General features: G+C 36.3%; 1 protein-coding gene across 2 annotated transcripts in view; it reads left to right on the forward strand.

The window, feature by feature from the left end:
* SEMA3E (semaphorin 3E) overlaps positions 1 to 14,458 on the forward strand; it is a 243,235-nt gene that overhangs the window by 216,560 nt on the left and 12,217 nt on the right. For both annotated transcript variants that reach the window (XM_072759799.1, XM_025987750.2), the window contains exon 16: positions 568 to 707. In XM_072759799.1, the coding sequence (XP_072615900.1) occupies positions 568 to 707 (140 nt within the window). The remainder of the gene's footprint in view (positions 1 to 567; positions 708 to 14,458) is intronic.

The raw sequence follows: 14,458 nt of genomic DNA on the forward strand, positions 1-14,458 counted from the left end.
AACAATGGATACGTCCACTTGCTTTTATTCCCCACTGCATTCGAGTGTCCTAGCCTGCATGCAAATTTGAGTTCAAGTCCAGTGAGAGTCTCTCTGGGCCAAGATAAAGATTATAATCAAGCAGCTCTGGATCCGAAGTGTTTTTTCTTACTGTAGGAGCCCAATATTTGGCTAAGTGCAATCCCTTGACAAGATCTCACTCACACTTGTTTATGTAGCACCATATCACCTCAGTTTCTGCTTTCTGCTTTTGTTTGTAACCATGAATTTTTGTCTTATGTCTTACTTGAATGGTTGGTGCTCTCACCTTCCCTTGCCTGCTTTATCAGTGGATATCATCACCAATGCATGGAAAATGCATTTAACACCAATCCACCTTCTTACTGTCCTGAGCGTCCTGGCCTTCGGACCCACACTCCCATTTACTTCCTTCTGGTCCTCTCCATAGGCTGTAGTACTTTTTAAAGCCTAGACTTTGGTATGCCTCTGTCTCTAAATAGCTCCTTTAAATGACCTTGCGTAGAAGTTAGCAGTAAGTTAAAGTTAATTTTAATCTTTATATTGTAGGGGATGCTTTGGATAAGACTGAAGAGCGACTGGCCTACGGCATAGAGAATAACAGTACTTTGCTGGAATGTACCCCGCGATCTTTGCAAGCAAAAGTTATCTGGTTTGTACAGAAAGGACGTGACACAAGAAAAGAGGAGGTAATTCACAGCTGCTGCATGCTCACGCCATGCTGTCTTGTGTATGGTGTGTTATTAGTAGATAGATGATTTATTTCGTGTTTAAAAATGAATCCGTCTATTGTGCTGTGCATGCATTATGTAAAAAGTGAATTTATTATGTGTGATTTATACACATATACAAAATTTTAAGTACACACATAAATTTATATGTATATATAATTTATATATGCTTCTAAAACCTATGTACATATATGAATCTTTATGCATATAAATATACATATAAAAACATAAATATATACATATATAAAATACATATATACATGTATTAAATAGAAAAATATATACACATATAAGTAGGTTATATATGCATGCATGTTTGTATGTATGTATATATATATATATATAATTTAGATTCTGAAAATTGGACTTTTATTCTGTAGATACTCATATCTTCATGATTTTACTATCATGTCAAAGTGATAGTCTTATACTGTATCACCCAAGGTAATGTTCTAGAAAAATAACAAATTTAAACACCATTAACATGTATATCTTAGACATATGGATAATAGAATTAAAACAACAGCAGCAACACTAAACTGTTTGATAAAGCAATTGAATCATACATGAAACGTTGACAGAGGGATTCCATTACTGCCCACTGGGAACAAAAGAAAGGCATCAGTTTGTTTGTCCTTTTAAGTAGGTTTAGTGGTGGAAATTATATTTCTATTATCATCTAAATGACATGTGCTGCTTTTATAGATGGAAGAATAGGAAGCCTTTAAAGCACACATAAGGGATAGCCTGGAGGCAGTTAGAGGATAATCTTTTTATGCACGTCTAGGGATCTGGGTGTATATTGGCCAAGGTCAAGGGCATGAAGCAGTTAGTAAAGGCAGGTAAAACACTATTGACGCTAATGTGGGCTTTGAACTCAATTTTCACAGAAGTGGAATTATAAAAATAGAAAGAATGAAAATTGGTTCATTAAAGGGAGATGGATCTTGGTAACTGCTAGCAAAATGTTTCTTGGCAAAAAGAAGGTTGCAAAAAAAAAAAAAAAAAAAGAAGGTTGCAAATTGGACAAGGGAAAGAAATGTCAGATACCTGCCTTAGGACCCATGAAGAGCAGATAGATACACAGTGGTGGGAGAGGGAAAAATGAAGTCATCAACTATAGATTCCAAATGTAGACTACATTGACTTTTTATGCCTTTTTTTCTAGCCCATTGTTGAACAAAAATGCAACATGTCTTTCGTCCAAAACACATATAATACATCCTGGGAGATGATTAAATTTGTAAATTCCAGGTTCCTGGTATAGTTATTAGAGAGGAAGGCACTCAACAAAGGCTGTTAGAGATAATAAAGAAAGGCAATCAAGGACAGGAAAATTCTCCTAAATTTGCATGACGTCATAAGAATAAACATTTGTCCAAAACTGTTACAGCATATTGCACTAAAATATTGTCGATTTAGTACTAAAGTATTCTCCATCCCACAAATCTGAGGTGAAACTGATTTTTAAATTCTGTCATAACTCACTTGGCAGGAGAGGACCTGGGAATGTTCTCTAGCTCCTCTAGTTGAATGGCTTCAGAAGACAGAGAAGTAATTCTTTCATCAGTGGTTTTCTTCCCTTCGTATGTTCTGTTTCTAATTTGGAAGTCACCATAATCTGCCTCATTTGGAAATCTTTACCAAATCATTTTGACATGCTGCATCCATCAATGTTCAATTATAAGCTTCTTTCTCCTGTTGTTGATATAATCTGCTTCTCCTTTGCCCAGATTTTAGTCCCTGCTTTTCAAAATTCTATGGCTGATATATTTACTGATACTTGAAATTGTGAGTTTACTCTGTGCATTAGATGTCAGAATCATATAATACTTGATTTCTATACATAGCAATATATATTGATTTTTTCACAATCTAGAACAAAACACAAAATTGCTGACATCACAAAAAGGTGCATGTGTATGCTGAATGCACAGAGCAGAATTTTTGATTGTGTGTCCTTTTAGAGCTTTTTTTTTTTTTAAGTTCTTTTAGAGTCCCTTTTTGGAGCTTTTAGAGTTTTTTTTTTTTTAACAACCATTTTATTATAGTTACTCTGGACAGAGAATTATATTATTATCAAATCTTGACCATTGCATAAGATCTTGAAGTTTATCCACTCCATTTCTTTCCTCATATGGAAATGCTTTTAGAGTACTGCTGACAGTAGCCATCCAGGTTTATCACAGACACTTTAATCCATAAGTCATTAGTTTGTAGCCAGACCATAGCCTTTGTGAAAATCTTTGATTGTGACATATATATCTTCTTATGGAACTGAAATTTTTGAGTCTGGAACTTTTGCCTGCAAATCCAAACTCAGCCCTCTGGAGTTATCTGGAAACTACATATTCAATGGATAAAATTTTGCTCAGATAAAGCTTTTGAAATGCTACATAGATGAATTGCTAGAAAACATCTAGATTTCTAAACTGGATTACTGCTGATCTCTTGAATATGCACTTTATGGTCTCCTGCTTTCTTAAAAACCACATATGAAACACAATCTCTGTACATGTTATTAATTCCATAAATGTTTCTTGAAGCCTGTTTTGTAGGTAATTCTTAAGGGAGTAATTTCCCTTGGCCCAGTGACCTTAGTTATGGCGTGCATCAGTTGTTGATACCCTGAGGGAAAAGATTTTAATAGAAGAGACTCTATAGGTGAGGCTGTGCTTCACTGTGCGTCTACCATACACAGAAACTGAGGTAGTAGGAAGGTGCCTTAGCTTATTGTTCTTACATCTCACAGATGCACACCGGAGGTAATGGCCTCTTCCTACAAGCATGGAAACTAACGCTGAGAGATTAGAGTTCATAAAGCAAGTCTATAACAGACCCAAGGTTTGAACTCAGATATTCCTGACTCCAAAGCTGAGCTGCTTCACATTTATTCCTTGTCTAAGCACCTAAGAATTTGCTGTGTGCATTTCATAGAATACACCATTTTAGTCTAAAACATGATTTACAGGTGACATCATTGAGACACAGACGGTTTAATAACATCCCTGGTTACTGACAGCTAGTAAAATTGACTCAAATCCAGGTGTCTATGTTCATTCTACTAAAGCACACAACCTTCTGAAATTGGAACCCTAAATACAGTTTCAGATGCTTTGGGACCTGTAGCAAAATGGAAAACCATTTACAGCCAAAGTTTTGGAATTTGATTTCAGAAAAATGGTTCTGATATCTCCTCGATCCTTATCTATATTTTTTCATCAAACTTTAGTGAAGCATGTTGCTAGAGCCTTGGGAGTAAAAACACTAGTCCTCATGTTTAGATGTTGAGAACCTGCCAGTAATTTGAACAGTTCCCACTCTAAGCACTGATACCATGAATCCTTATTAGACAATGTATGCATCAGTGTGTTTCCATTCTCAATTGTCCTTTCAGGCCTATGCCTCTTCGTAAAAGAAGGATTCTATATCAAATTAGATGTTCTCTCTCATTTGAGCTTATAAGGACAAAAAACCAAGAGCACGGTACTTCATTTTCTTGGGTTTTTAATCAAAATGGTGCTTTGTTAATTCTTTTGTAGCTTATCTATTGAGCACCCAATATGCCTTGTTTTCATAGAACCTGTATTCTAGAGAACAGAGGAAGATGATATGTTGATGAAAATAATCATACCACTAAGTAAGAACCATATTTAATGTAACAGATGATGACAAGAAGAAAAGTGTACAAGAGAAATTACCTACAGGGAGGAGTTGCAGTTTTTAAAGGAGTGTTCATGGAAAGTCTTACTAAGAGGGTCACCAATTCAGTGACAGTTGAAAAGGACTTGAAAGAACTGATAGAGAAGGCCATATGACAGTGTTGGAGAACTTTCTGGACAGTAGGAACAGCAGATGTAAATGCCCTTGAGGTGAGAGTGCTCCTGATATGTTCAAGGAACACTAGAGTGAAGCTCTGTGTGGCTGGAAAGGAATGAGCAGTAAAGAGGCTAATAAACTATGAGTCAGAGAGTGAGGTAAAGGGCCAGCTCATGCAGGGCTTCGTAGGCCCTTATAAAGGGCTTGGGTATTTTCTCTGAATTAAATGGATAACTTTTGGGTGGTTTTTAGCAGAGCCAAGATGGGATCAAAATTTGGTCTTAAAAGGATCACTTTGGTTATTATATTAAAAAATACACTATGTGGAGTTGGAGGAGGGGCAGAAGCAGATGATCATTGAGGTGGGGACATAAATCTTAATGTTCCCTGAAACAACATCAATCCTGTATGTACCCTTTACCTTCAAGGTCAAATGATGTGCACGTGACTGCCCCTTACACAAACAGCAATGTAATTTGCACATGCTCTCTGTTTATTACTGAGAATTGTGAAGGCTGTTTAACTTCTCAGGTGGAATTGTTTTTCAGCCTTCCAGTCTCATCTCTGTTTAAGTGTCTGCAATTAGTGTTTTAAACTCATTAAATACTCAGAGAGTACATTGATCCGTGATGACTAGCTCATAGCCTTAGCCCTTTAGAGGCCTACAGTCTTAAAAAATGTAAACAGATAATTATAATATATTGTATTCACTAAAGTTATGTTGAAACTTCAAGAAAATAAAAGTGTCCACCAACAGGTTGGGTATAGAGGTTGTATGATGGACAGTCAGGAAAAGGTTCAAGGGAGAGTGACATGTAAGCCAGGTCTTAATGGATGAGTAGAAGTTAACTTCCAGAGAGACTGGCATAAGCACGTGTGATGGAGATGAGAAACAATACGGTGTGTGTAGATCTGTGACTGGAAATGAGGATGCAAAAATGAGTAGATATTTATTTATTTATAAGCCAATGAGAACACCATAGACATCTGTTTAGACATATTACTCTAAAAACTTGAATATAGGCTTTGAGGATAAGCAAGTGTAAAGAAGACAATTTTAGAAGGGGCTTCAATAGTCAAGTGGAAGATTTTTTACCAGAACTAAACAATATTAGTAGGAGGGGAGAAGACAGTTTTCATTTTTATGAAATAACATGGCGTGCATTTGGTTTTCAGGATAAAAGAGAAGCAATTAAAAATGAGTCACATGTTCTTGGTTTGAGTATTTGTATAGTTGATGGGGCAGTAACATGATCTACAGGACACAGGGAGAAATAGAAAGCTTAGGAGAAAAATGTTGAGTTCGTTTTGGGCAATGTTAAACTAGGGTCTCCTGTGGAATTTTCCTGTGGAAAATGTCAGTTCAGGAATATAAAATTCAAAAGAAAGATTTGGAATGGCAAGAGATATGTGAGAGACACCAGCAAAGAGGTAGTAATGAGGGATGCCTGGGTGGCTCAGCGGTGTCTGCCTTAGGCCCAGGGTGTGATCCTGGAGACCTGGGATCGAGTCCCACGTCGGGCTCCCTACATGGAGCCTGATTCTCCCTCTGCCTCTCTCTCTCTCTCTCTGTGTCTCTCATGAATAAATAAATAAAATCTTTAAAAAAAAAAAGAGGTAGTAATGAAATTCATGAAAGTAATAAAAGTAAGAATAATATAGCAGCAATCAATACTTCCCTGTCACTTACTGTGTGCCAGGCAGTGTCCTAAGAATTTTAAGTATATTAATACTTCAATCCTCACAACAGCCTCATGAAGTAGATACTGTTATTGCTCCTACTTGATAGGTAAAGAAATTGAAGCTCAAAGGGATCGAGTTACTTGCACAGTATCACACAGCCAATGAGAGCAAGCTGAATTTGAGACCAGATATTCTAGTTTCAATTCTAGGCTCTTAGTTACAGTGTTATGGTACCTCCAATTGCCATAGCCTACCTTGGACGATGAGTGAGTAAGAAGCAGTGCGAACCAGGCCGAGAAGCAAAGGAAGGAAACACATCTAAGGAAAAATCAGAGGACAAATTCTAAAGTGAAAGCAGAAAAACAAATAATTAATTACAGCTAGCATTCATTTAGTGCCTACTGCTTGCCCTGTGCTGTTCTGAGTGCTTGGTGTGTAGTAACGTATTTGACAACAGTTCTCTGAGGGAGGTATTGGTACTCTGTGCGTGGTGGAGATGAGACTGAGTAATTGATGCAAAGAAGGAAACTGCTAAGTACCTCCAGAGTAGTTTAGCTGCAGTAGAGACAGTGGAGTCAGGGGAGCATGAAATAATTTATCACAGGGAAGAGGAACTGGATAAGGATAAAGTCATAAACCCTTTGAAATTTTCAGAAAAGAAGTACCTAGCGTCCGCTGAGAATGTGCTCAGTGGAATGGCTAAGCTCAGAGCCATCTAGCCATAGGTTAAGTGATGAAAGAGGCTGTAAGGAATTAGAAACAGCTAGTGCAGTGCATTTTACCTAAAGGTCTGAATGAGAGAGAGAGAGAGAGAGAGGCCAGCGGTAGGAGACAAGAGAAGAGAAAACTTTTGGGCTTTTTTGACTTAAAAAAAAAAAGAAAATGACTTGGTCATGTTTAAAGGTCGAAGGGAAGAAGCCATCAGGAGGCAAATGTGCAGCTAAAGGATGAAACAAGCTAATTGATGAAACAAGCAGAAGAGCTTATGAGAGAGAACATTATTATATACAAAAGCTAAGGGGTGAGTTTCAACAAGGAAGAGAAAAAACCCTCATTCTCTGAATTGGAAGAAAAGAAAAGATTTTATGAATGTGGATAAAGAAAATAATTTCATTTGCAAAATCCAAGTTTAGCTCTTCCAAATTCCTTATCTATAATTATTTAAATATATAATACCAGTTCAAATCTCCCTTATGTTATAAGGATATATAAATTATATTTTTGTGATTTGAGAAGACAAAACTGTTAAACAGGGATCCCTGGGTGGCGCAGCGGTTTAGCGCCTGCCTTTGGCCCAGGGCGCGATCCTGGAGACCTGGGATCGAATCCCACGTCGGGCTCCCGGTGCATGGAGCCTGCTTCTCCCTCTGCCTGTGTGTCTGCCTCTCTCTCTCTTTGTGACTATCATAAATAAATTTAAAAAATTTAAAAAAAAAAACTGTTAAACATAACTAAATTACATAAAGTGATACACCCTAGTTTATGAAGTCTCAGTTCCATACACTTGAATTTATAAGCTTCCAAAATAACTGCAAAAGTTCAATCTTGAGTAACATTCCAAAGAAAAGGAATTCATACTTGTTAGAGTGCTTGGTTGGACAACTGAAGTACTTGTGCATTTCTTTTTCTCCAAAATGTACAAGGACTACATTTTAAAACTAAGTAAATGAGGGAAAATTTGCATAAGTATTTATTGCTTAGATTTAAATGTTTATTAGTTCTCAGTAGTTATCATGTGCTGGTGTCCCCAGAGAATGTACTCGGTAGAATGGTTAAGCTAGGAGTCATCTAGCAATAGGTTAAGTGATGAACGAGGTGTGGGGAATTCTCGGTTATCATGGTCAAGAAAACCATAATCTCTTCAAGCTATCATGATAAAGAAAACCGGGGATCCCTAGGTGGCTCAGCAGTTTAGCGCCTGCCTTCAGCCCAGGGCATGATCCTGGGGTCCCGGGATTGAGTCCCGCATTGGGTTCCCTGCATGGAGCCTGCTCCTCCCTCTGCCTGTGTCTCTGCCTCTCTGTCTCTCTGTGTCTCTCATGAATAAATAAATTTAAAAAAAAAAAGATAAAGAAAACCGTAGTTTCTTTAAGCTACTCAGAAGATTATTAAATAACTTTTTACCTTAATACAATATTATTTTGAATGTTGTGAGTTTGGAGTATATGATTTTAACCTACAAATAGTATATTTCTCTGAACCCAACAATGATTTAAAGCAGAAGTTGGCAAACTACAGTGTGAAAGCCAAATCTGGCCCTCCACCTCTTTTGTAAATAAAATTATATTGGAAAAAGCACCACGCCCATTTGTTTACCTAGCCTCTATGGATGTTTCCATCCTATAACCACAAAGTTGGGTAGTTATAGCAGAGACCATATGACCTGCAAAGCCCAAAAACCTGCAAGACTCCCTCCAGGAATTTTGTTGGCCTCTGATTTAAGGTAGAGTGAAATTTCATTAAATGAGTATTGTGAAGAATATCTCTATATTTTGGAGGAAAAAATTTTTTTCATGAATAACTAAGCCCTGACTTTGTGCTGAGCACTATAATTTCATTTGAATGAATTTTCAATAAAACTAAGCAGTATGAATAGTTTCTTGGAGTGTGTTCTTTTGGACTTTAGTCTTTTACTGACAAAACCAATGTATATCCCAAAGATACTGTAAACAACGTTGAGTTCCAGGAAGGAGTTGACTTAACATACACAAATCCCCAGTGTGGAAATTGGCAGCAGCAGCAGTGGGGACAATCCCAAAACACATAAAATATTCTCCTAAGTGATCTGTGGCCATCAAGTAAGTTGCTGGTCCATGAGACCAGCATCACACTTTATCCTTTGGTAAGCATGGAAGTTTCACTTTTCCCTTTGATCCTCATTGATCTTTCCATTGTGGATTCTTTATTTAAAGGAAAATATTTTTGTGTGTGCTCATGTGTCTTAAAAATAAAAGTATCTCACTTTAAAATAGCTGATTGTATGCATTGTACAGACTGCTTAAATAATGCACAAATGTGCATGTTTATTATAGAAAATCCAAGAGAGAATGTAAGTTGACGTCGAAACTCCACGACTTCAATTTCACCCCACTCTCTGAATTCCTTTTTTTAACTGGATGCCAAACGTTGTCACTTTCAACTCTGCTCGCAGACCACCTACTGAGTAGGATAAATTCATCAAAGTCGTTTAAATACTGTTGAGAAATCTAAGAAGCATGGTTAACTTATCAATCAGCAGTTCCTTTCAGATAACTCAGAGTTCATTGCATCCATGCGGAATTTGTACAGCTTTAGGTAAGACATGATTTTATTGATGATACAATGCCTTGTGGAGAAGCTTCTCTTGTAAAAACAGAAGAAAAAGGGAGTATATAAGTTACATCTTTTAATATTGCAGACTTACTATATAATCAGAACTAGGAGAATTGCAAAGTTCAATCTCATTCTACCACCTTGTTTACCCTAGGAGGACCCGTTTTTTCTTGACCTTCCCAATGCTAACCCATGACAGGAAGCCTAAGGGACCAATGACAGCCTTAAGTTTACGATACTGTCTCTATACACATGTACTGAAAGCATGAGGTTTGTTCCACATGAATATTATTTGTTTTTCTTGTTGTCATAACATAAAGTACATGAACTTTGCCTCATTTGAAACATCTGCTTAGTAGTTTTGATATTTCTATTTCAGTCTTTAAAAAAACTCTGCTCATCTTTTCTAAATGAATTCTTTATAAGTAGATATTCATAATTTACATTTTAAGCCTTGACAGGCATATTTTAATAATGTCATTCACTTCATATTTTAGTTCTGGAATAATCAGCAATATAGCCCATTAATTTCATTTTTTTTCCTTTATAATTCCTGTAAGTGGGATCCCTGGGTGGCGCAGCGGTTTGGCGCCTGCCTTTGGCCCAGGGCGCGATCCTGGAGACCCGGGATCGAATCCCACATCAGGCTCCCGGCGCATGGAGCCTGCTTCTCCCTCTGCCTGTGTCTCTGCCTCTCTCTCTTTCTCTCTGTATGACTATCATAAATAAATAAAATTAAAAATTAAAAATTAAAAATAAAAATATATATATATATAATTCCTGTAAGTGGAAAATATAGAGCAACGTTTTGGTCAAAAGGATGGAGATACATCTAGTGGTTTAGGTAGAACTCTCTTTGGTTAATTTTCCAAAAGAATACTGGAAAGCTTTGAAAATTAAATGTACATTCCCAGATCTATGGAATCAGATACAGACTTGTGTTGTGTCCCACTGAGATCACTGTGACTCTGGGCATCAGATTAAGCAAAGTAACACGGTAACGCCACAAGCCCGGTGTCGGGCATAACAGGATAGATGTTCAACAATGTAAAAAATATGAAATCTCTTCACTCTTTAATTCCCCTTGTTCCAGTATAAATTATAGCTCCGACGGTCTTCTACATAATAAAAAATACACATCTACATGAAGATATATCCACATAGAACTGGATATCCGTACCACATTGTGTTAGTTCTGTAGAGTTGCTTATATTGAACTGTACGTGGGCATCTTGTCTTGACCCTGAGATATTACCTTAAGAAAATGTATTTAGTGTAGTCCTGTTGTTTGGATGCCTGTATCTCATTTTGTGAAAACACAGAAGAGATTTTTTTTCCCTCAGGCCTCAATGGCAGGGAAAGATGTACTTGTCATAAGGAGTAACTTTATTTTTTTATAATGTTTTTTTTATTTGAGTATAGTCAACATACAGTTTTACATTATTTTCAGGTGTACAGCATAGCGATTCAACTTCCGTGCTCACTATGCTGTGCCCACCACAAGTACAGCTACCATCTCTCATCATACAAGGCTAATACATTATCATTGACTGTATTTCCTATAATAAGGAAGAACGTTAAAAATATAGTTTGGTGACATTGGGGTCTTAGAATTTATACTTTCTTCTTTCCTTTGGTCACTAGGTAATTCAGTGTTGACTTTGAATTCCAAATATAGTAGTGATTCGGTGCCTTATGGTATGCACTTTTGTGTTCAAACATTCTCTTTATTTTACCCCCTCCTCTTATTTTCCTTTCATCCTGATTATTCTGGTATTCTTACCTATGGAAATGTTTAATAAAACATTACCCTTACACTGCTGTTAGTGTATTTTTCAACATTATTTCTAAAATCATATGGTTCTAGTATAGCATAGCTTGAACAGATCTTACTGACTTAGTTTATTGGTTGCCAAACCTAGATAATCATTATAAGCATATTACTTAGTTCACAGCACGTTGTCATAATGGGTTCATACAAATCTCCTTTCTCGTTTGACTTCATTTTTCCTGGACCACCTTTCTCCACTTTCATCTTTGCTTCCCCATATGCATGCATTGTAATGATTGGAGTAATTCCAGTACTACATCACTTGTACTACATTGAACAAGTATATAACATTGTGAGTACACATGAGCTGTAAAAATAAATCTATTGAGTTAGAGATCTTACTCTGCTCCTCTTTAGAACACAAAATGGTGGTGTATCACCATGGCTGTGCGTGTCTCTATGTCATTGTTCCTGATTGCAACTTAACATCCCATAGCATGCATTCATTGCTCTTAATTGATCCATGCCCCTAAGAGTGGACCAACAATGTCATTAATTCCCACTCCCACATCTTTAATGATCATCTCTTCAAATAACTTCTTACAGACAGGAGTGCAAATCTCAGCATTCTTATCTTGTGACATCCCTTATTTCTACAATTTTGTCAGCTCACTTTGCAGAATTTTGGCATCATCTGCACTCTCAAAGTGTTTTTATGTGGGTTCCCATTTTCCTGTATTCTCACCAATTTTTTTGTATTTTCTAATTTTTGCCTGTTTTGCTAGTAGAAAGTAGTGTTTTGTTTGTGTTTGTATTTCTAAAATTGCTAATTAACTTGCATACTTATTAAACATTTGGGCTTCTCCTCTGACATGCCTAGTTATATGTTTTTTCTCTCTTTTTCTCTTTTTCTTGACTTTCAAGAGTACTTTGTATCTTCTATATATTAGTTCTTGAATGTAAATGTTCCAAATTTCTTCTTTGATATAATTGACGTTTCTCAAAATAACACTTTTTCACAATATGGTTTTGAGTTCTTATTTATGATAACTTCCTTCTCAGCATCTTCTTGTATTAGAAAAAGGTTTTCCACTTTTGGATCTTTAATCTGAAGTATATATACAACTTTATTTCTTTTAGATATCTGTAATATGTTTCCCTAAATGAGCTATTAAGTTCTTATTGGTCAGTCATCTCGATCATAAAGCATATTCACATTGAAAACTGTTTTTATAAAAGATTTTCATTTTTATGCTGTTATGTATGATATATTTTCTGTAAGTTAACTGACTTTTTTGTATTGAAAATAAGCCAGATAAACCAACAAATATATAAATTGTTGGTCTTTATCTCTTGACTAAAACTAATTTCAGTGTTAAATATATTCTGAAAGAAACCAATTCAAGGACTCTGTCTTTCCTTTCCCTCTGAAAAGTATGGAACCATATGGTTGATACACATGGAAATCACTTCTTCTTCCTGACCAGCTACCAGATGTGCAGGGTTCTTTGTTCAATTGCTTTTTTTTTTATTTGACATTACAAAACATACTGAATCAATCTTTTTAACTCAGAATATTAAAACCATTTTCAGTAAGAAATGCTGTATTTTTGTAGATTGCCTATAAGAATATTTGATAAAGTGATGTATTATGTATCATCTTCTTGACCAAGGAAATCAGGTCTGCAGACATAGAGAAAGCACAGCTGACGAAAACAATTGTGTAATCAAGATTTGCTGTTGAAGGCGCCCATGTGGACTAAAGTGGAAAGATTAAATCATGGAAGGACTTCAAATACAAATTTCTAAGTCATTTTTATTTTTGGGTTTTCACAGGCTATGGAAGGTACATTTAACTTTCAAGGTGATTTAATGTACATAGTGTACAGCCATCTAGATTTCAGAGTTAAAATGTCTTTCATGACAATTTCAGACTCACTGTAATCAGGAAGGCAAACCTACATTCTGAGACAGACACTATCTCTAACATGCAAATAAATGATGTAGGACAGTTCCCACTCTAATTGTCACACTTCACATCTTCACATCTTCTACTTTATATACACACAATGCAGTGTTTCTCAAATCAGGTTTCTGATTTTTGAAAGAAATATCTGCGTGGAAAAAAAAACCACTCCTGACCCAGTGGCCAAGGATTTGTATTCATGTTTGGTTTTATTTTAAAACACTTTCAAACACTTCATGTGCCAGAAGCTAAGCTAGCTGACTTTCATATTTTCATGTTTGCACTCTCATGGGAAGTACAGTAGGGAGAAAACAAAGGACCATATTCAGTGAGAGTGTTTGTATGCAGATTCCTTCCAGGTGAAGACAGTCTCCTAGGAGTTCTTTTCCTATGTGTCTGTGAAGCATAGCCCTGTCAGTAGTCACTAACTGCTCCTGAAATCATGCTTGCTTCCTTCCTTGTCCAAATCATTCCTGGATTTACATAGAAGAAGTGAATAACTTCTGGACACATCTTCCTTGGGATACCCATTGCTTGCATTCTTGTACACTCTGAACAAGTTAATATGTCCTCATTTTCACTATGTTCTGAGCACCCTACTCATCGTGGAATATTTAGAATAACTAAGAGAGGCCTTTGGTTTTAATGTGTGGTTAAAGAGCTGAAACTCGCATGACAAAATTATTTGAAGAATGATATGAATACCAGCTGTGTGCTACAAATGTGAATGCTATTGAGTTACAAAAAGAAAGAAGAGATCTTTATGGCTGAAAAGAAAGTATTCATTGAGCAGTGAAAGTGTCAAGCTAGGGAAGAAATTTTAAAAAATGGATCGGTGGTCCGTAGAAAGGAGCTAAGAGAAAGAAAGAGTAAGACCAGAATAAGACATAGAAGTGAGAAAGAAGGTGGCAAGACAAGGGACCGAGGATTGAAGGTGTTATGAAAAAGGAGATTGGACTCTGGTATTTGTTTAGGTTGTCCCCACCATCTGCCCTTGAATGTGGAACATTGTCTTGGGCTAATACAAGCATGACTTGTATTAAAATGTTTATTAAATATTCATAAGAATGAAACAAGGAATGCATTCTTTATGCTTGTCACTTTTGTTCAAATACAGAAACAAAATTAATTTACAAATAAGATGTAAACAAATCTATG

Source organism: Vulpes vulpes, chromosome 5 (genome assembly GCF_048418805.1).
Source record: "Vulpes vulpes isolate BD-2025 chromosome 5, VulVul3, whole genome shotgun sequence".
NCBI lineage: Eukaryota > Metazoa > Chordata > Mammalia > Carnivora > Canidae > Vulpes > Vulpes vulpes.